Here is a 22,245-nt window from a genome sequence, read left to right as displayed (position 1 = left end):
CGGTAAAATCACTCCAGAGGGATGGACTCAATTGCAGGGTTTATTGACAAGGAATGGGATGAGAGGTGAAACAAACAGGTGAGGTAATCCAAACACTGGTATGACATGTGGGTAAACTCCAAAAAGGGTAATTAACAAAGTGCAGATGATCAGAAAACTCACAATAGTCATTATGGGAGAGTCAAATCGCTGGAGGAATACACGGAGGATGAAACATACACCAAACTCAGATGGTGGGAACAAATTTCCGTAGTCTTAGGATGTACATAGATGAGAACAGACAAATGAGTGTGAGAGCGAGGTTTTTATGCAGTCCATGATTAAAGTGTAATCAACTAAGGGGAGAGTGAGCGCTGTGTAGTGAGGGAGAGGGAGCAGAGTGTGGCATGTGAGAGAGAGTCCGGTAGATTCATGACACGACTCCTGGTGCCCAAAGATGGAGGAGGGCAGGAAGACACAGATGACGGGGGAAGATCCAGGAGGATGATAAGGAGGATTTGGCTGATAATCCAGAGGCCAGGGAGGAGTCTGTGGATGATCAGGAGACCAGGGAGATGACCATTGAGCAAGGACTGGTCTGGAGGCATGGGAGACGGTCATAGAACAGGGACAGGATCATGAGGTCTGGGAGGTGGCCACAGAGCAGGGACAGGGTCTGTTGGCTTGGGAGATGGCCACAGAGTAGGAACATGGTCAGGAGGTTTGGGAGGCAGCTCTAGGAGGGGAACGGGGTCTGGCGGTTTGGCTGCAGGAGGTGTGAACTTAAGGGGCGGAGCCAGAGGTGGAGCAGCAGAAGTAGGGACTTGAGATCCAAATGGTGGAGATGAAAATGGAGGTGGAGCAGTCGGAGAGGTCTCAGGATGAAAAGCGGGCGGAGCCGCAGGAAGAGCAGGAGTTTGAGATTCAGGAGGTAGAGCTGCTGGAGGATAAAAACTGGACACTCTGGAGGAGGAACCAGAATGGGGTCGGGCGGAGCCACATGAGGATAGAGGATTTGGGTCTCAAGAGGAGAAACTAGAGGTGGAGGAGGCGAAGCCACAGGAGGATCGGGGATTTGAGACTCAGGAGGTGGATATAGTGGCAGAGCGGGCTGAACCGTAGGAGTTGAAGGGGATGAAGGCAGAGCCATGGAAGACTCTGAAGTTGGATCCAAGGGAGGCTTGACGAAGGCAGGCGGAGCTGTGGAAGTCTCGGCGAAGGCAGGTGGAGTCGAGGGAGGCTCAACGAAGGCAGGCGGAACCAGGAGATATCCAAGGGGCAGAGCCATGGAAGGCGCGAGGGGTGGAGCCACGGGAGGCTCAAGGGACGTAGCCAGGAGATGCCCAAGGGGCAGTGCCTAGGAAGGAGGAGCCATGGGAGGCTTGAGGGGCAGTGCCAAGGAAGGCTCAAGGGATGAAGCCCTGGAAGGCAGAGCAAAGAGGTGCCTGAAGGGCGGAGCCAAGGAAGTTTGAGCCATTGGCGGATCTAGGGGCAGAGCCATGGAAGGCGGAGCCATGGAGCCATGGGAAGCCTAAAGGGAGGAGGGCTTGGAGCAAGGAGTTGTGGAAGGCTTGAACGAAGGAGCCATTATTTACTGGGAACTGACTTTGATGGTCAAGAGGGCAGGCAGTGACTAGGGAATGACCTTCATGATCTTGAGCACAGGCAGCGACTAGGGAACGACCTTCGTGATGGTGAACACTGGCAGTGACTGGGAAACGACCTCCATGGTCTTGAGCACTGGCAGCGACTGGGGAACAACCTCCATGGTCGTGAGCACCAGCAGCGACTGGGGAGTAGGAGCCTTTCTCCTCCTCTTCTTCCAGGCAGCTGAGAGTGTTGTTACGGGGATGGTCAAGACTACAGGCATTGGCTCTGGGACGGTCGAGGCCACAGGCATTGACTCTGAGATGGTAGAGGCCACAGGCATTGGCTCTGGGACGGTCGAGGCCACAGGCATTGGCTCTGGGACGGTCGAGGCCACAGGCATTGGTGCTGGCTCGTTAACCGTGGCAATCATGGGCAATGGCTCGTTAACCATTTTAAGATGAACTTAAGAGGATGAACTGATGTCAACTTCAATTGCAAGACATTTGACACTTCCTATGCTACTTTGGATTTAGGATGGATCCCACTAAACATCACCGAAATGACCTGCCGGTTGAACTGCGATGCACCTCATTGATCTCTGCCTGCATCAACTTTGTCTATTGAAGGACGACACTCTTGAAATGAAATACCTAGACTATCAACAAAAACCTTCATCAGCCAACTAACAAGGACAATTGCATCTATGTGAACTTCTGCAGTTAATCCAGGATGGACACTTAGTATACAAATTTGCCATATGTGGTCTCGACCACAGGCATTGGTGCTGGCTCGTTACCGTGGCAGGCATGGGCACTGGCTCGTTAACCGTGGAAGTCATGGGCCTTGATAATCTGTGAGGAATTGTCTTCATGGCCCAACGTACCAACATCAGTGCGGGATCATTCACCTTAGAAGGTAAGCACCATGTCTTCGAGGCGACGTTGGTGGCACAGGGTTCCCACCATAACCCACAGTGTATGGGGAGAATGCTGGGAGAGGAGTTACTTTTGGGGGGATGGGAGTGACCTCCTCTATCCCGCGTCTCAATAATGGCAAGGGGTAATGGATGTCCAGCGTGGCTCGGACATATTCCATAAAGGAAATATTCTCCTCCGGAATAGCTGTAGGTCTGTGAAAGTTTAGTCACATTCCATATATGGTTCTGAGGTATGAGTCTGTGTCCTTTTAGGAGGTCTGTTCTTCTGTCACGATAAGAACTCTCAGAGGCAAAGGGATGGACTCAATCACTGGGTTTATTGAAAAGGAGGTGAAACAAACAGGTGAGACTATCCAAACACAGGTATGACACAAACAGCAGGTGAGTAAACTCCAAACTGGGTAATTAACAAAGTGCAGATGATCTGAAAACTCTCAACAGTCTTTTGGTCTTTTGTAGGAATCGTGAAATACAATGGGAGAGTCAAATCGCTGGAAGAATACACAGAGGATGAAACATACACCAAACTCAGACAATGGGAACAAATAACAAGGTAGGTAAACAAACTGGTAAGTATTGAAGTATCCAGGTAGTCCTTTGTCTTGGGGTGTACTGTACATAGGCGAGAACAGACAAATGACTGAGTGTGAGAGCGGGTTTTTTTATACAGTCCATGATTAGAGTACTGATGACGTACAGGTGCGTGTAATTAACTCAGAGGAGAGTGAACGCTGTGTGGAGTGAGGGAGAGGGATCAGAGTGTGCCGTGAGAGAGGTGGATCCATGACACAGGTTTATAGATATGTTAACGCTGTGTGTGTGTGTGTGTGTGTGTGTGTGTGTGCGCGCGCACAGGTGTGGGCAGTAATCTTCAGGATCATCTGGAGTTGTATGTTCAGCATCAGTGTACTCAACCCATCACACTGTATAAAGCACAGAAGCCTTTTCACATGCTGAAGATCGGTCTGGAGTGGCTCCTAAAATTCACAGGTATAATCACATTAATGGGACACTCCACTGTGGATGAATCTCAAGAAACCTGTCAAGAACATATCTTACATCATTTCATATTTCAAACCATAAAATATTTCTTTTACATAAAAGAATATGCAGTTTTTGAAGTATTGAGATTTTTTTATTGATAATTGAACACATTTCAACTCAAAATTATTTACATTTTATGTAATTGTATTTATCAATAATGTAGTCTTAGTTGTTCTGCCGTTTTTTTTATTCTGATATTATGAAAAAAATATTTTATCTTAAGAATAATTTTATTTTTTAGAGTCTTAAGGTTTAAGAATAATAGGAAGTACAGAAATGAGTTACAATGTGAAACTAAATGGGCTTCTTTTGAAATATATTTATAATTTTGTTTTAGTTTAAATATGACCTGGTCATGTTTACGTGATGTTCACTCATTTAATAATTGCCCTGATTTAAGGTTTTCAGTCTGTTCACTAGAAATAAATGAGAGATGTTATTTAATCTCGAGTTTACAGACGATAATGAAAGAGATGTAAATGTGAATTTTCATCTCTGATCTTCATCATTTGTGTGTTGTCTGTAGGTTATGGAGCTACAGCTCATTTGGAGAGTGGCGGTTTCATTCGCAGTCATCCCGGCGTTTCTCATCCTGATATTCAGTTCCACTTCCTGCCCTCGCAGGTCATTGATCACGGACGTGTTAAATCCAAGATTGAAGCTTTCCAGGTCTGTGGAGTTTCAAGTCTATAATTCTTCATGCTATGTTATGTGCATGTACAGTCAGGTCCATAAATATTGGGACATCGACACAATTCTAATCTTTTTGGTTCTATACACCACCACAATGGATTTGAAATGAAACGAACAAGATGTGCTTTAACTGCAGACTTTCAGCTTTAATTTGAGGGTATTTACATCCAAATCAGGTGAATGGTGTAGGAATTACAACAGTTTGTATATGTGCCTCCCACTTTTTAAGGGACCAAAAGTAATGGGACAGATTAACAATCATAAATCAAACTTTCACTTTTTAATACTTGGTTGCAAGTCCTTTGCAGTCAAATACAGCCTTCAGGCTGTAATCGGTCTGGACTTAGTCCAGTCTTCAGTCTGGAACGCATAGACATCACCAGATGCTGTGTTTCATCCCTGGTGATGCTCTGCCAGGCCTCTACTGCAACTGTCTTCAGTTCCTGCTTGTTCTTGGGGCATTTTCCCTTCAGTTTTGTCTTCAGCAAGTGAAATGCATGCTCAATCGGATTCAGGTCAGGTGATTGACTTGGCCATTGCATAACATTCCACTTCTTTCCCTTAAAAAACTCTGTGGTTGCTTTCACAGTATGCTTCGGGTCATTGTCCATCTGTACTGTGAAGCGCCGTCCAATGAGTTCTGAAGCATTTGGCTGAATGTGAGCAGATAATATTGCCCGAAACACTTCAGAATTCATCCTGCTGCTTTTGCCAGCAGTCACATCATCAATAAATACAAGAGAAACAGTTCCATTGGCAGCCATACATACCCACGCCATGACACTACCACCACCATGCTTCACTGATGAGGTGGTATGCTTTGGATCATGAGCAGTTCCTTTCCTTCTCCATACTCTTCTCTTCCCATCACTCTGGTACAAGTTGATCTTTGTCTCATCTGTCCATAGGATGTTGTTCCAGAACTGTGAAGGCTTTTTTAGATGTTGTTTGGCAAACTCTAATCTGGCCTTCCTGTTTTTGAGGCTCACCAATGGTTTACATCTTGTGGTGAACCCTCTGTATTCACTCTGGTGAAGTCTTCTCTTGATTGTTGACTTTGACACACATACACCTACCTCCTGGAGAGTGTTCTTGATCTGGCCAACTGTTGTGAAGGGTGTTTTCTTCACCAGGGAAAGAATTATTTGGTCATCCACCACAGTTGTTTTCCGTGGTCTTCCGGGTCTTTTGGTGTTGCTGAGCTCACTGGTGCGTTCTTTCTTTTTAAGAATGTTCCAAACAGTTGATTTGGCCACACCTAATGTTTTTGCTATCTCTCTGATGGGTTTGTTTTGATTTTTCAGCCTAATATCACTGATAGTGACAGCTCTTTGGATCTCATATTGAGAGATTCCAAATGCAAATAGCACACTTGAAATGAACTCTGGACCTTTTATCTGCTCCTTGTAAATGGGATAATGAGGGAATAACACACACCTGGCCATGGAACTGCTGAGCAGCCAATTGTCCCATTACTTTTGGTCCCTTAAAAAGTGGGAGGCACATATACAAACTGTTGTAATTCCTACACCGTTCACCTGATTTGGATGTAAATACCCTCAAATTAAAGCTGAAAGTCTGCAGTTAAAGCACATCTTGTTCGTTTCATTTCAAATCCATTGTGGTGGTGTATAGAGCCAAAAAGATTAGAATTGTGTCGATGTCCCAATATTTATGGACCTGACTGTATTTGTATGGCTGTCCCTAATTCACTAATTTCTGACTCTTTGTGTTCTCAAGTTCCTTTACTCCAACCTAAAAATTTTATATTGTGTTCGTTTAAGTTTTAAATATGTGATTAAATTTGCTCTTTTGTTATACTGAATATGACAGCTAGCATATGCACATATACTCTGAATGCTGTGTCATGGAAACACTTTATTCAAATATCCACACTTCATTTATAACTGTGTGTCCAAAGTAATAATAAGTGCAGTGAGACAGATTGAAATAAACACATACATATTATTGTTGTTTTTTTAACAAACATAATAGAAATGATCATAAATCAATATACAGATAGTTGTTTTTATTATTTGTGTTGTGTTCTATTGTCAAGAACATGAATAAGAATGAATGAATCTTCAGTATTTCCAGGAGGGAATCCAGAACACTATGTGCATGTCTTGTTTTATTCATAATATGAATGTATATTTAAGTAATATCACACAAATATTATGAATAGAACAAGACTTGCACATAGTGTTCTGGATTCCCTACTGGAAATACTGAAGATTCATTCATTCTTATTCATGTTCTTGATATCAGAGCACAACACAAATAAGCTGATATGCTGTCAGCGTTCTGAAGGTCAGCTTTCTCAGTGGAAAAATAGCGTCCAAGTGGGGGTATTTCTCCCTATTTCATGGTAGCCGCGCAAGAGTCGATAGAAACAGCGATGTCCTCCGCCATTTTTAAACAGTGTGTATCCAAACTGGAAACTCGGTAAGCACCTCAAGTTCTGTAATCAAACCGTCCTTCGTGTCTCTCAGCAATGAGCCTTAATCCTGAAATTGTTCATTTAAAGCCGTATAAAACAATATCCTAACTTAAGTAATGTAGTGGTAATACGAGCGATCACAGAACGCTGTTCTATGTAAACAACTGGTTCATATTACACACAAAAATTATCTTTTGCCACCACCTGCTGGCTAAAATATGTAATTTCAAAAATAAAGGCAGTAACTCCTAACAGATATGTACTGCTCTTACGCCTTAGTTTAGAATGGCACGAACACAAGCAGAGTGATACACACAGTGAAGCGTCCGAGTGCTGATCCTGTCAGACCATCAGTGCTTATGGAATGTCTCACGTCCAATCAGATTTGAGGACTGGAACTAACTGTTGTGTATTTGTATATAATCGTGATCTTTGCTTAAAAATTAATATAGACCTTATATGGAACATTTTGTGGATTTAAACTTGGCTGTTCTTTCAAAAGATTATATTAAATTGCTTTAGTCATTGGCCTTCACAACATGCACAGTTGTGCAGCAAATGTTTATTTCACCATATAATCGTAAGTTTACCCTCAGTTCAGTGTGAATTGTGTGTGATGGTTGTAGGTGCACGTTGGACCCATGAGGAGCATGAGTGTCGGTTGGATCAAACTGAAGAGTAAAGACCCCCATGTCCACCCCATCATCCAACCAAACTACCTCTCCACTGGTTAGTTTACCCTGTTTACTATATTTCTGGCCTAGTTATAAGTGTTGAATGAAATGTTCATGTTTGTTAATGTATTGATTATTTATGTAATATATTTAGAGGCCAAGCCCCATCTGTATATACTGTAAGCCCTACTCTATCTGTAATTATTTTTCTTATTATTATTCTTCATTCTGTTCTATTTGGCAACTCAGAACTGTTTCTTAAAAGGTTGAAATTTGGCACACAACTATCATGCCAAAGTGGTCTATCTCAAACTCTCTAGGGCTACCATTAGATTGAAGTGGCACTTGCATTGCCTAGAAACAATTATTTTTACTTATACCGTGTATAATGATACATGTGGTTTCACTAGAGCGAAAAAATTTGGTTTCGGAAGTAAAAATCCCATAATTTGTTTTTATAGTGGAATTGATTTTCACATTTACTAATAAACCTTTAAAGACAGGCCTATCGTGAGTTCTGAGGTTGTTAACTGATGGTATATGCTTCAGTTGAAGCCATCAGTCCACATTATTTCAACAAAAAAAAAAATATATATAAATATTAATTGCAGAATTCCTAGTGAAGAAAATTATCCGCCAATCAGAGAATCACGGCAAACAAAGCTCATACAGCACTCGTTCTCCCTACACTCTCTAACTGCTTACATATTTGCAAATATCGGAATATTTTGCAATAAACTTGCTTATATTCAACAGCTTTAAATCAATAGTTTTATATTTTTCCATTGTTTTGAATTTGATTACATCATTCACATTACTTCATGGGATTGTAGCTCATTCCCTCATGAAAGACGTAAAGTACAAAGTGTTGTTGCTACATTTTTGTACTTACCTTTGTTTCATGGCTTAAAACACTTTAATGAGGACTTGAAAAAATGAATGGGAAAAATACTTCCTGAACCAAGACACTGAAAAAATGGATGGGCACTGTTGTACTCTTTCCACCCAGCAAGATATTCCACTATTATGAATCTTGCTAAAACATTTTTTTTTTTTTTGCGTTTTTCAAATCATGCCTAAATTTGTGTCAGATAATCCTGAGACAGTGCAGGTCTATTTGTAGATTTTTCAACATCAACATCTTAGATCAGGGGTGTCCAAACTTTCTCTAGTGGGGGCAAGATGCAAAAACAATTAAATAAATAATCGAGTCGCTGGCTATAAACAGGCCACATTGCTGTAATACGATAATCAAAGACTTAAATGCTATTAGATTGCCACCATTACATCACCTTTAAATGCTTAATGTGAGTTCTTGAGCTCCAAATATACCTCTGATCTATGAAAAAAGGCCAATGAGAAGTTGGCGGACAGAATTAGCATGTTCCGCCCCCAGACATACGGGTATAAAGGCGGGAAAATGCATCTGTTTCATTCAGAAATTTTCTTCGGAGCTGATGGTCGTGTATGCAGTGAGCTGCGAGTCACACACCTGTTCCTCTACCTCTGAGCGAATACTGCTGTTGGATCTACGGCACACTTCAGCTGCTTTCTCCTTCTCTGCACGGCAGTGCAGTTTGCCTCTGGGCGCTTCGACAGCGAAAAACTAAAAGAGTGTTACATAAATGAGTGATTTTCTCTAAAAGAGCAATACACAGCGGCGTTGAACATCCTTTTCAGGAAGCGTCTTTGTAAAGATGCCTTTCCGCCCCTGTGTAGTTCCTGGATGTGGTAGATTGCTCTCCGCTTCAGACGGCCACAGGCACGGTCTCGTGTGTCTGGGTTGCGATCACACTGAGGCAGCTTTTGTGGAAGGTTCATGTTCTCACTGCGAGAACATGACCATGGCAACGTTGCGGGCGCGGCTTTCCTCCAACCGAAGGCAGCAGGCATGGTTTCAGCGGGTACATCCCCATGAACATTCTGCCCCCCGGCACGCTCGTTTACTTCCGTCCGGGCTCGAGGCAACAGCGGCTCGCCTCACAGCCAGCCTGCCTATCCTCTTGAGCCCCCTGAGCTACAGACTCGAGTCCCGAGACGAGCCTTCGTGCACAGGTGCTATACAAGTTCAGGGAGGCTCTAGTGGCTCCCTATTGGCCCACCCGGGCTTGTTTCTTGGACCTCATACTCCTCGTGACAGCCCCTCCCTTGCAAATTCCCCTGAGGAAATTTCTTTCTCAGGGACGGGGCACGCACTGGCATCCGCACCAGACCTCTGGAACCTCCACGTCTGGCCCCTGGACGGGACGCCGAAGATCTAGCTGATCTACACCTGCTGTCGTAGACACGATCAACCAAGCCAGAGCCCCTTCTACCAGGCAACTTTACGCCCTAAAGTGGCGCTTGTTCGCAAATTGGTGTTCTTCTCGGGGCGAAGACCCACAAAGGTGCGCAGTCAGGTCAGTGCTCTCATTTCTGCAGGAGAGGTTGGAGGGGAGGCTGTCCCCGTCCACCTTGAAGGTGTATGTAGCTGGTATCGCAGCCCACCACGACGCAGTAGACGGCAAGTCTTTGTGTAAGCACGACTTGATTATCACATTCCTAAGAGGTGCCCGGAGGTTAAATCCCTCCCGGCCAAGCCTGTTCCCCTCCTGGGATCTCTGTGGTTCTCTCGGGCCTTCAGAGACCCCCCCTTTGAGCCGCTAGAATCAGTTGGACTCAGGGCCCTCTCCTTAAAAAACGGCCCTGCTGATTGCTCTCGCCTCCATCAAGAGGGTCGGGAACCTGCAAGCGTTCTCTGACACCAACACTTGCCTCGAGTTCGGTCCGGCAGACACACGTGTGATCCTAAGACCAAGACCGGGCGACGTGCCCAAGGTTCCTATCACGCCCTTCAGAGACCAGGTAGTGAACCTCCAAGCGCTGCCCTGGGAGGAGGCAGACCCAGCCCCTTCGTTGCTGTGTCCGGTACGTGCTTTGCGTACCTACTTGGACCGTACGCAGAGCTTTTGACGCTCTGAGCAGCTCTTTATCTGCTTCGGTGGACAGCGGAAAGGGAACGCTGTCTTCAATCAGAGGCTCTCCCATTGGGTGGTGGACGCCATTTTATTGGCCTATCGCACCCAGGCCGTGTCCCCCCCTTGCGGGTCCGAGCACACTCAACAAGGAGTGTTGCGTCCTCATGGGCACTGGCCAGAGGCATCTCCCTGGCAGACATATGCAGAGCAGCGGGTTGGGCAGCACCTAATACCTCTGCGAGATTCTACAATCTACAACCTACAATCTATAATCTAACACGTTGACAGATTGACAGATTGTAAATCACTTGCAACTAGCGACCTTTCCCTCGGCTGAGGTAATACCGTGCGCCTTTTCTCCCAAGAGAGCCCACTCACCCGGCTCCCTGTATGACTACTCCCTAGGCCTGTTGGTCTGCAATTCGGCGGAGGAATTCGCCACTGCGGGTACTCAAATCTACCCTGTACTGGAATAGGTGCTCCACAGGTTAGGGCTCCTACGTGGACATTCCGCCTGTGTGTATTTTCCGCTGTACGGTCTCCTTACGAGTGGACCTGCGTCTCCCTTGGGCAGTTCCCGCTGCCCCCCAGTCACCGTGTCTGTAGCAACTCCTACCTCCGAAAAGGCAGGATCTACCACCGTGCCACTTCCCACATGTGACCTAAAAGCCCAGGTGGTGTATTTTGGCACTTTTACCTCCCCCTCTCTGGGCGGGTGTGGTCTCCGCAGGGTCTTTTCCCCCTGAAAGAATAGAAAACTGGGTAAGACCCCCTTCCCACGATGCATGTAAGGGCCCCAGCCGTTTTGATCTATGCGAGAAACATAGAGAGAAAAGAGGCCCGGCTAGGCTCGGCCCGTTCCCAGGTTGGCAAGCGTCGCCTTGTTCCCCTGTCTCGGGTAACTATAAGGGTTCCGATGACTAATGGGGCATTGGGGAAGGGTACGTGCAGTCTGATACAGCTGGTCGTTTTGGCACGTCAAGTACCTGCCCACTCCTGTGTCAACAGTACAAGTACACGGCTCAGCGCATTACGTGATTTAAAGTGTCGCTTCTTCAACACAACGTTGAAGTGAGCGACAGACGGGGAACGTCTAGGTTACGGATGTAACCTCCATTCCCTGATGGAGGGAATGAGACGTTGTGTCCTCCCTGCCACGTCGCTGGCTCCTCAGAAAAATCCTGAATGAAACAGACGCATTTCTCCGCCTTTATACCCGTATGACATATGCAAATTCTGTCCGCCAACTTCTCATTGGCCTTTTTTCATAGATCAGAGGTATATTCGGCACTCAAGAGAGACCCCTAGTGTCGCTTCTTCGACACAACGTCTCATTCCCTCCATCAGGGAACGGAGGTTACATCCGTAACCTAGATGTTTTAATTCCACTTTGTGGTCTGTGGTATGCTTGAGAAGTAAATGTGTTAATAAACAATATTTTACTCACCAAGAGCAATTAAAATGGAATGATGTCTACTATTCATTCTTTTTGTGCCTCTTTCCTGATTGCTCAAGTTTTCCATGATTCGCATGTTTTAAGTTTCCGGTCTCCAGTGTTTTCAACTGCATCTGCATATATTGTTTGCGGGAAAGTATTAGTATTTGTAGAAATTGTCAAAAAACATGTGGCTCTGTGGTGCCGATACTCGAATACAGTCGAGATGACCATTTATTTTTTTACTGTGCCTCATGTATGTAGATGACATTAAGCTATGGTCCGAGGTTAGATAGGTTGATATCATTAACTACTTTGTGTTGTTATGACAGCCAACAACTGCACAAGTTGCACATGAAATTAATTTTTACACCAAATAACAGTTAAATGGTTGTTGTTTTCCATCTGGATTGCTTGTTTTGGTTAGTTTTACATTGCATCTCGACAGAGGTGAAAAAACAATATAGGCAATGTATGCAATGCATTGGGGCTTCATGTAAAGTGGGCACCGGTGGCTTACTAAAGGGGGCTCAAACCGAACCCTAAACTAACCCAAATCAACCCTAACCCTTGAAGCTTGTTTTTTTCCCCTTTATTTCTAGAATTAAAAGTATGATTTCATTTTATTCTAAATGATTTCGCTCTTTCATTTGGTTGATGCGCATGTGTGAGCTGATCGAGCTAACAGCATCCGAGCTCAGAGACAAATGAATGTTGAGCACGCTCTCTTAATATCCTCACTCTCAAGTTGTGCTAAATCAGGACGAATTAATTAATTCACTACAATTAATTAAACTTCCCTCAATGGTAGCTTTACTCAGTTGTATGATGCATTGTATCTGGTTATTTGAACAAAAACTATATAACAAACAAACCATTATTTTTGTGCGTCACTTCTTCCTTGTAAATCTGGAGTTTTCCAAACTCCTGTTGAATTCCACCAGTGGATGAAGCACTTGTGGAGACAATGCAAAGTGGATGTACATGGCAGCGAAACACAAGGTTCAGAATTTTTTTTAAAATAATTTCTCAAATCAATTTCTGAACCATGCCAAATTCTGTTGTATTTCTAAAATGTCTTGCCGCACCAGAGCAGTCGGCAGAACTTAGTTTGGACACCCCGTCTTAGATGGTGAGGATGTAAAACATAAAGTGAGGCTATGCTTAGGCATATTCAAGTGAAACTTAGAAATTGTCATCACCACTTTCTTTCTCATGCAGAATACAAATTAGATTTTTAGAACAACATCTCAGCTCTTTAGGTAATCACAATGCAAGTGAATTGGGTCAAAAATGTGAAGGTTCAGAAAGCACATACAGGCAGCATAAAAGTAATCCGTAAGACTCCAGTGGTTAAATCAATGTCTTCTGAAGCAATCTAATCAGTTTTGTGTGAGAACAGACCAAAATGTTACTCCTTTTTTACTGTACATCTTGACAGCAATTTCCTTGGCTATCATGTTTTCAAGCGTGATTATACTTCCATCTAGCACACTGCGTATGTCTCAAGCACTAGAAAGTGCAATCGAGCTTGATTGTACGTAGAGACTGCTATAGCAAGATGAAAAAAGTTATATTTTGGTCTGTTCTCACCCAAAACTAACTGGATCCCTTCAGAAGACATTGATTAAACCAATGGAGTCTTATGGATTACTTTTATGTTGCCTTTATTAGATTTTTGGAGCTTCAAATTTATGGAACATATTTACTTTGTTCCATAAAAGTACTTTGCATTGCATGGACCTACAGAGCTGAGATATTCTTCTAAAAATCTTTGTTTGTGGTCTGCAGAAGAAAGAAAGTCATACACATCTGGGATGGCATGAGGGCGAGTAAATTATGAGATTATTTTCATTTTGGGGTGAACTATTCCTTTAAACGTAAAGGTTAGATTTTCTCATATTCTTGAAAAGATTATCCTTAAATCATTTTTCTGCTGTCTTCTGATTCTTTGGATGGAGCTCCAGGTCTCCTGTTCTTTCTTTAACTGTGTTTCTTCTGTGTTTTCATCACTTACCATCCCAGACACTGATGTTTGGGAGTTCAGAGAAAGTGTGAAGCTCACACGAGAAATCTTCGCTCAGAAAGCCTTCGACCCATTCCGCGGCCCCGAGGTGCTGCCCGGTCCTGCCGTCCAATCAGACGCAGAGATTGATGCATTTGTCCGGCAAAAGGCAGACAGCGCCTACCACCCATCTTGCACATGTAAGATGGGCGAAGCCTCTGACGTCATGGCGGTGGTGGATTCTGAGCTGCGTGTGCACGGTTTGGAGGGGCTGAGAGTGGTGGACGCATCCGTCATGCCCTGCATTGTTAGCGGCAACTTGAACGCCCCCACGATAATGATTGCAGAGAAAGCTGCCGATGTCATTAAAGGGCTTCCCTCACTCCACGACCCACAAGTGCCAGTTTACCAACCCGACAGTCTACAGACACAGAGATAACTTTGACATTTGACCTAGACCAGATATGATCATACATGCATTTTTAAAGGGATCATTCACCCAATAATTATGAGGTTCATTTAATTGACCCTCATGATCTTTCAAACCTACATGACTTCCTTTAGCAGAATGCTCACGCTGCTCTTTTCCATACCACAACCACATCTGTCAAGCTACAAAAACATAATATCATAAGTGTTCACTATATTCCAAGTCTTCTGAAGTCATTCAAAAGCTTTGTGTGAGGAAAAAAGAAAAATTGTATTTACTCATAATCTTCCCTTCTGCTGAAGCTCTTACATCTTATTATCCATTCTGCATATTAAATCTGGCACATCATGTTCAGGTACGATTAGAGGTTGAATGATATATTGGATTCACTGATTAATCTGGGCCGATAGTTGCTTTTTTTAACTATTGGCTTTTGGAGAAAATCAACTCTGATAGTTTTTGATATAAATTTGTCTAATCTATCAGTTTGCTACAGAAGACATTAATTGATTGACTAGTTGTGTGGATTACTTTTATGCTGCCTAATATGCCTTTTGGACCATCAAATAGCCAGCAGCATCACGGCACCCATTCACTTTCATTGTATGGACAAACAGAGCTGAAATGTGCTTATTAAAATCTTCACTTCGGTTCTGCTGAAGAAGGAATGTCATACACATCTGGGATGGCTTAAAGGTGAGTAAATCATTAGAGGATTTTTTGTTGAATTAACCCTTTAATACGCGGTTTTGAATAAAAATAAACCACTTGTGAATTTGTGCAGATCCGTAGAGTTTTTGTTTTCTGAGATTTAAAGGCATCCAATATGTTCCAGTCAGTGATTAAGTGATTTTATTAGTTAATTATCAGTAGTAAATCAATCATTAATGCCATCAGAAGACTAAGGACTAGCAAATTACATTGCCCTTTTTCTCTCTCCCATTCTTGTACATCATTCATATATATAATATGACAATAAAATTAAATAATAAATATCGTCAGTAGAGATGAAGCATACCGTCACAGATAGCGATTTCCCATGTATTCATAGATGAACCCACATTCTTCACACAGATCTATGTGTAGCGATATACGTACATATTAGTGTTCTTTTCAGCTTAATATAGCTTCTCCGCCTTTGGAGAGCTATATTTTTACATTATAACATTTTGTTCTCTTTAGTCCAACAGTCTCATTTGAAGTCATCACATACAGTGTCGTTTTTAACTGACCGCATACGTTCAGCTAAAAAAAATCCTACCCCACCATGTTTTCAAACTAAAAACAAGTGCAGCCGCGTTGAGGTCAATTCTGGCAAACAAGGTCACTTAGTTTTAATGGCATTTGGTGTTGACATGTGAATGATAGCAATACTGAGAAAAAAGACAGGAAGTAGTTTCATGTGTGAACAGCACCTCTGGTACATTTACCAGTAAAGGCAACCCAAGGATTTTCTTGTAATTTGCCTGGTTGCATGTGTGACTGTGGCTAATGACATCAAACATGATGCAATTTTTAATCTGAACAAGGAAGAATATGACATTTTGGAGCTTAAACGAAGATTTTCAGTGAGTCTCAAAACTTCAGAAGACTTGAAATATAGTGCAATAGTCACATGGACAACTTTTATTAAACTTTATGATCAATTTATGGTGATTTCAGGGTGTTCTTTGGTCCTTTATGAAGCAGCTATTGTTACTATGAAGTGTTGCATGCAGATTCTTAAACATGTCACACGTTTGTTCCACTGAAATGGGTTTTGAATGCATACAAAAAGCACAGCGATTTGGAACGACATGAGGGGGAGTAAATGACACAATTTATAATTTTGGGTGAACTATGATAGTCAGCATAAAGTGTTTAATTAAATAGGTTTATACAGGATAATGGTACTTGTGCGTACTGTCAGAAAGCCAGTTTTCATACCATGAATTAATCAACTTTTGACATGACCTTAAAGTGTCTTCCACAATGTCCTGTAAACAGCCAGTTCAGTGTGTCTTAAATTTTTATGTTTACTACAATAATTAATGCAGCTATAAAGATGTGAATGCTAATGAATGAGCACAACATTATGTGATGATATATGTAACTGTAGTTTAATGTAGACATGTGATCAGGGACCTTGAGTAACCTAACGTCAAGCAGCCTTTGTGTGGTAAATGTGAGGTTTTATGCCTTAAATGAAAGTTACTAATATAACAGTGATTGAACATTTACAGCTTTATAAGATTTATAGCTCATATTTGACCAATCAGTATATATGATGATTGCAATTATGTATGAAAACGTTTGATAATTATGATCAAAACATTGAATTAGCTAACAATAGAAATTTTTAATATCAAGTGTTTATCTATGCAAATTACTGTTTATTGTTTACATTGAGAGAGAGATTTTAGACTTCTTGTGTAACATTTCAAGATTTTTTATGCTGGTACATTGTTCTTGTTTTACCACTGTTACATTTTATTTGATTAATAGTGTATTATAAAATTGTAATGTGTAAAAATTATATACAAAAACAGTGTTCTTATTTAACAGACTGAAACTGCACATTAAAAGCGCTACAGCAAACTCTCATCAATCCTTTTTTTTTATCAGTCGTCCTAAATGTATTTTGTCCAATTGATTTTTCTTTCAGAAAAACATGTTAAACATCAGCCTTGGTAGACAGTTGTTCTTGATAGTCAACACATGCATGTTTGGAAATAAACATGTTTTGTTTTTATTGAAATAATGGCCAGTAGGCTACACAAAATCTGATCATTATAATTGCATTTAATTATATTAATAACATAATGAAAAAATTACTTAAATCTATATCTGGACATTTGTCCTCAAACTATGACATAAGAAGAATATATAGTGATGTGAAACTCAGAAATAATGATTAAATTCCTTTAAAACTTTCATCCAAATGAAAGTCACCTTTTCTTTGCTTCACTATTAAAAAAACAATGTTCTGAATTTACCCATTCATATAATACATTTATGCCTTTAAAATCTCTTTAATCAGACATTTGGTTAAATATCCACTGACTTTATAATTTTAAGGTTCTGGACATTACAGTTGAAAGTTGTTATTCTAAAAGTGCTATTATAAGTGGAAAAACATCACAAAGACAAATACAACAGTGAGGAAACAGCATGTGTTTCAAGTACCCATTTTTAAATACATTTGATGTGTTTTTAGAAGCCCAAATATCATCACAAGTGTGACCCTTAGACCGCTTTCCCAATTACCATACAAGAAAATAAATGAAATAATGAAAAAAAAAAAAAAAAACAGGGCTGGTCTAGCTGGCGGTAATCTTGCTGGTAAAGCTTGCTAAGAAGCCTGGGACACCAGGTTCCCAAATACAACATACACTGGTGACAAACAGGGGTGACAATTCATGAGTATTGTTTTCGTTCACACAGATGAGGGCGAGATATGAATGAGCAAAACAACACACTTTACCACTCCAGTTGTTCATATTGTTGTGATATGTTTACTGATAATGTAATAATGCATAACTGTCACTCATATTGATTAATGAAGCAGCTGTTGAATGTGGCAGATTTGTTTGATTACTTGAGTCCAAAACAAATCATAAAAGTATAAATGTACTGTACAATACAAAAGTCTTGAAAATGTATTTTAGAATGCTTTCATAATTGTATTGACCTGTTGTTAGATAATTTTGTCATCCAATGTATTTAATTTATTTGTTGATCTGCAATCCCCGTCTCGATACGGCTCAGCCGAGGGAAGAAAGAACTGACACAGAGACTCAGTGGTATCAAATCCTTTCTTCAAAGTTTATTGCTTCAGCATTTATAAAACCACATTCCACTGGACCCTCACCAATGAAATAGTTCTTTACCTTATATGGGGGTGACATACATTCGAGGCTATGTGTTAAATGTGAGAGACAAGAAACAGACTCCTAAAGAACAGCCTTAGAACAGCTTTAAGAGCAGCTGCAGCTACCCAACAAAAATAAGTTTAAAAGAGGCCGTCATTATTCCCCATTACATCACCAGAGAAGTTGTTGAGAAGCATTAATTATTCCACACCTGTGTAGCAGCATTGTAAATACTTATCATTCATAAGCCATTAAAAAAAAACACGTCTTGTAAAGAGACTGTCATTTAAGGGTTAAATATCTGCCGTACGGAGTCACGTGACAACAGCATGCTGTAGATTTCCATGAAGCGCTCATAAGGATGCAGCGAGAACAAAGGTGAGTCTGTAAGATATCTCTAAGTTTTTACATTGAAACCTGTTTGGTTGTAAAGAGGAGAGTCTCTAGTTTCGTTTGATATGCCGCATTAAATCCGTTCATTTTTCAAACGTCAGCGTCCTGATAAACATGATGTCCACATATGTGGAAATTGGCACCGCATTTCTTCAAAGGTAAAAAACAAACAAACATGTTCGTTATTTTGAATAACTTTCAACTCTAACATATCTGTGGGTAATTTAGCTTAATTTTGAATGTACATTTTGTTATATTTTATTTTTTCACTGTAAAATGATTCTATTCATTGTCAGTGAATGCATTCCTATATTTACGTTATCACGTTGAGAATAAATGGATTCATCCAAAAGCTGAAAAATGTTGCTATCAGAGGCTTTATATGGAGTTAGGATGAAAATGAGGTGCATTTCTATGGAGCCAAATCAATCTCATTAATAATTCACGCACAAAAAAACGATTCACACATGCGTAGACAATTTCACATGCATGAAACCTAATTCACGTACACAAAAAAAAATTCACGTGCGTGAAAAAAAAATATATTCACAAAAAGCTATTCACATGCGCAAAATAAAAGTATGCATACGTAAAATACATTTTACAAACGCAAAACATACTTCATAGATATACAACTAGTCGCAAAAAGTTTAGAATTTTTAAAATGTACGAGTGTATCCATGAATCTGAATGTGCAAATCGTCATTCACGTGTGAATCCCCTTGAATTTGTGTGTGCGTGTTTTTGATACTTTCCTGGCAGAGATCTCTTCACACGTGGGTCTGTCGTACTCTTTAGCCAATCAGATGCGAGCTTAACCAATCATAATTAATGATAATGACCACATAATTCTAATTAATCCATATTGTGCAAAAGGTGCGCAGAATCAGTGGCTTATGATATGATTGGTTAAGCTTGTACATTTTAAACATTCTAAACGTTTTGCGACTAGTTGTATATCTATGAAGTATGTTTTGCGTTTGTATAATGTATTTTACGTATGCATACTTTTATTTTGCGCATGTGAATAGCTTTTTGTGAATATATTTTTTTTTCACGCACGTGAATTTTTTTTTGTGTACGTGAATTAGGTTTCATGCATGTGAAATTGTCTACGCATGTGTGAATCGTTTTTTGTGCGTGAATTATTAATGAGATTGATTTGGCTCCATACATTTCAAACTGTTCTGAGACCAGTGCAGACAGCACAGCACACTGGAGATTAAGTCATTCACTAAATAGTGAGCAAGGAAGCATCCTATTGCTTTCTATACAGTGCATTCAATCCTAAAATCAGACCAAAAGTTCAGTTTCAGGCTGCAGATGATGTTTGGATCACTCAACATGTTTGACACACATGGGACAATGATAATCAGTACATAGATTCAGAATTTATCATGTATCATTTTATTTTAACATGGTTGACTGTGATTGGATGATGCTGGCTGTTACTTTGAATCAGAATTATTTATTCAGTTTTACAGAAAATCAACAATAATGTCTGAAACATCTCAAAAACATGAATAATCAACACTCCTGGAAACATAATAAAAAACATTATGTAAAGAAAATTTGACTTTCTATAACTTAATGTTATATAAAATTTCACAACGTAGTCTCGCTGTCCACATATGTGAACATAAATTTTTAGGAAAACGATTTGCTCTAGAAAAATTAAAAAAAAAATGTTATTCAAAATCAACTGATTGTTTTTTTTTTTTTTTTTTTGTTTTTTTGTTTTTTTTTTACGTCTGGAACCAGACTGTTGCACTCTATTGTAGGGGCAAAGATGCTTGTTTGCTTTGTAAAATGTTAGCGAATCTTAACAGTAGGCATTAACAATGTGAGAAGCAGAGGCCAAAACCGAGGGTTTCAGTCAGAGGGCCAGAAACAGGGTGGAAAATAATATATGAATAAATTATTACTTTTTGGTGCAAAAAACATTATAACTGGACCTCATGGTAAATAATAAAATAAGGAGAAAATAAGTATGTCATAACTCACGACCCCTTTAAAAGACATTTTCTAGTGACTCTCCTTCTTTAGGTTTATTAATGAACAACAATTATTCTTAATGTAACATCTTGTGGGACAACTGTTAAAAGTGTGGAGATTTGGGGGGAAAGAAACCTATAGTATGTAAAGTATGTATAGTATAAGTTTTTGGTAATAAAGTTTTTTTTTTTTTTTCAATTTAAAAGATTGAATATAGTGCTCGAGTCGTATGGACTACTGGTACTTTCATTTGTGTTTTTTCACTGGTACTTTTTGATGCTCAAACTACTTGTATATTTGTATATATATGTAAATATTTTGCAATAAACTTTAAATGTGTAATTTCTATACAATCAACAACTTTAAATTCATAGTTTTAATAGAAATTTATTTGTTATCGTTTTTAATTTGATTACCTCATTCGAATTGTAGTTCAATCTCTCATGAAATTAGTAAAAAAATGTTGTTCCTTTGTCTTTTTTGTCTGATTTTCAAATTATTTTTTGCTTCAAATTAAAGTTTGTAATCTTGTGATTCACCATGGAATTGTTTGGTTTGTTTCATGGCTTACAACTCTTATGATGGCTTTTTTTTTTTTAAGTCCTGAAAAAAAAAAGGTAATACTTCTATGAAGCCCATTTTTATAATGCATTGTAGCGGCATTATACATACATTATAATGCATTTATAATTCCTCATAATACATCTTATAATATGATAACTTCTCATAAATAATTGTAACTACATTTATAATACATTATAGTACTTATATTCATAGTTAAACCTAAAAGAGTATAATGCATTATAACACAATATTATACTATTATAACCTCAAATGTTGTAATATAATATAATTACGCTGATGAGCCAAAACATTTATGACCACCTGCCTAATATGCTGTTGGTCATCTGCATGCCAGATCTTTCAAGACCTATAAGACGCAAGGTGGAGCCACCGTGGATCTGACTTGTTGGTTCAGCACATCTGTTGTTCCCATGTGACGTTAATGTGTTGTTTCTTTTGGAGTGCTTTTTTTTTCCTTCGCTATGTTTTCCTCCCGGTTTCTGTCTTTCACTTTTACTTTCGCAGGTTTAACGTTCTGGTTGGCTTTTTCCACTGCCAATCATCCGGAGAAGTCCGACGTGATGACGTCACTGTGAGAGCTTCAAGAAAATATTTGGTTCAGACTTAATGAGCCCATCTCCTCTTTGATGTTTGGCGGTCACAGTCCCCTCAATCTGGCCCAATATATCGACCTCGCCCTGCAGATTATTGGTTCCACATTTACTGTGGGGGAGGCGGATACCGAGCCTCCACGACATGGCTGCTGAACCAGAATTCCACGACATGGCCACCGCCGAACCAGAGTCTCCGAGTCTCAGCCTGTGTTCATGACCACAGAGGTCGTTCCCAAGACTCTGTCCCTGTTCACGACCACGGAGGTCATTTCCAAGTCTCTGCCCATGTTCACGACCACAGGGGTTGTTTCCGAGTCTTAGCCTGCTCCAGGCCATGTCACAGCCACGCCTCAGCCTGCTCCATGCCATGTCAAAGCCGAACCTCAGTCTGCTCCATGTAATAAGCAAGCCTCTGCTCTATGGTCCAGGCCCGCCTCTGCTCCACAGTCCAGGCCTGCCTCTGCTCCACAGGGGACTTCCATCCCTTCAACTCCACCTTGGTCCTCATTGGTCATTGATCATTGGTTTATGTTCCCCCATGTCATGTATTTAAGCCCTCATGTTTACCATTGTCCTTTGTCTAGTATTGATGTTAGTTTGTGTAGCACTTGTCAAGTTCATGTGATGTTTAAGCCTTGCTAACC

At 40.7% G+C, this 22,245-nt stretch overlaps 1 protein-coding gene across 2 annotated transcripts in view; it reads left to right on the top strand.

The window, feature by feature from the left end:
• Window positions 1–16,753, top strand: part of LOC127620832 (choline dehydrogenase, mitochondrial-like) — a 76,984-nt gene extending 60,231 nt beyond the window's left edge. For both annotated transcript variants that reach the window (XM_052094091.1, XM_052094090.1), the window contains exons 5-8: window positions 3,362–3,496; window positions 4,077–4,219; window positions 7,310–7,412; window positions 13,775–16,753. In XM_052094091.1, the coding sequence (XP_051950051.1) occupies window positions 3,362–3,496; window positions 4,077–4,219; window positions 7,310–7,412; window positions 13,775–14,193 (800 nt within the window). In that variant the 3' untranslated portion in view covers window positions 14,194–16,753. The remainder of the gene's footprint in view (window positions 1–3,361; window positions 3,497–4,076; window positions 4,220–7,309; window positions 7,413–13,774) is intronic.
• The last annotated feature ends 5,492 nt before the right edge of the window (window positions 16,754–22,245 follow it).

Source organism: Xyrauchen texanus, chromosome 27, assembly GCF_025860055.1.
Source record: "Xyrauchen texanus isolate HMW12.3.18 chromosome 27, RBS_HiC_50CHRs, whole genome shotgun sequence".
Taxonomy (NCBI): Eukaryota; Metazoa; Chordata; class Actinopteri; order Cypriniformes; family Catostomidae; genus Xyrauchen; species Xyrauchen texanus.
The sequence above is the reverse complement of the archived record's forward strand: the minus strand, read 5'-3'. Positions and strand labels throughout refer to the sequence as shown.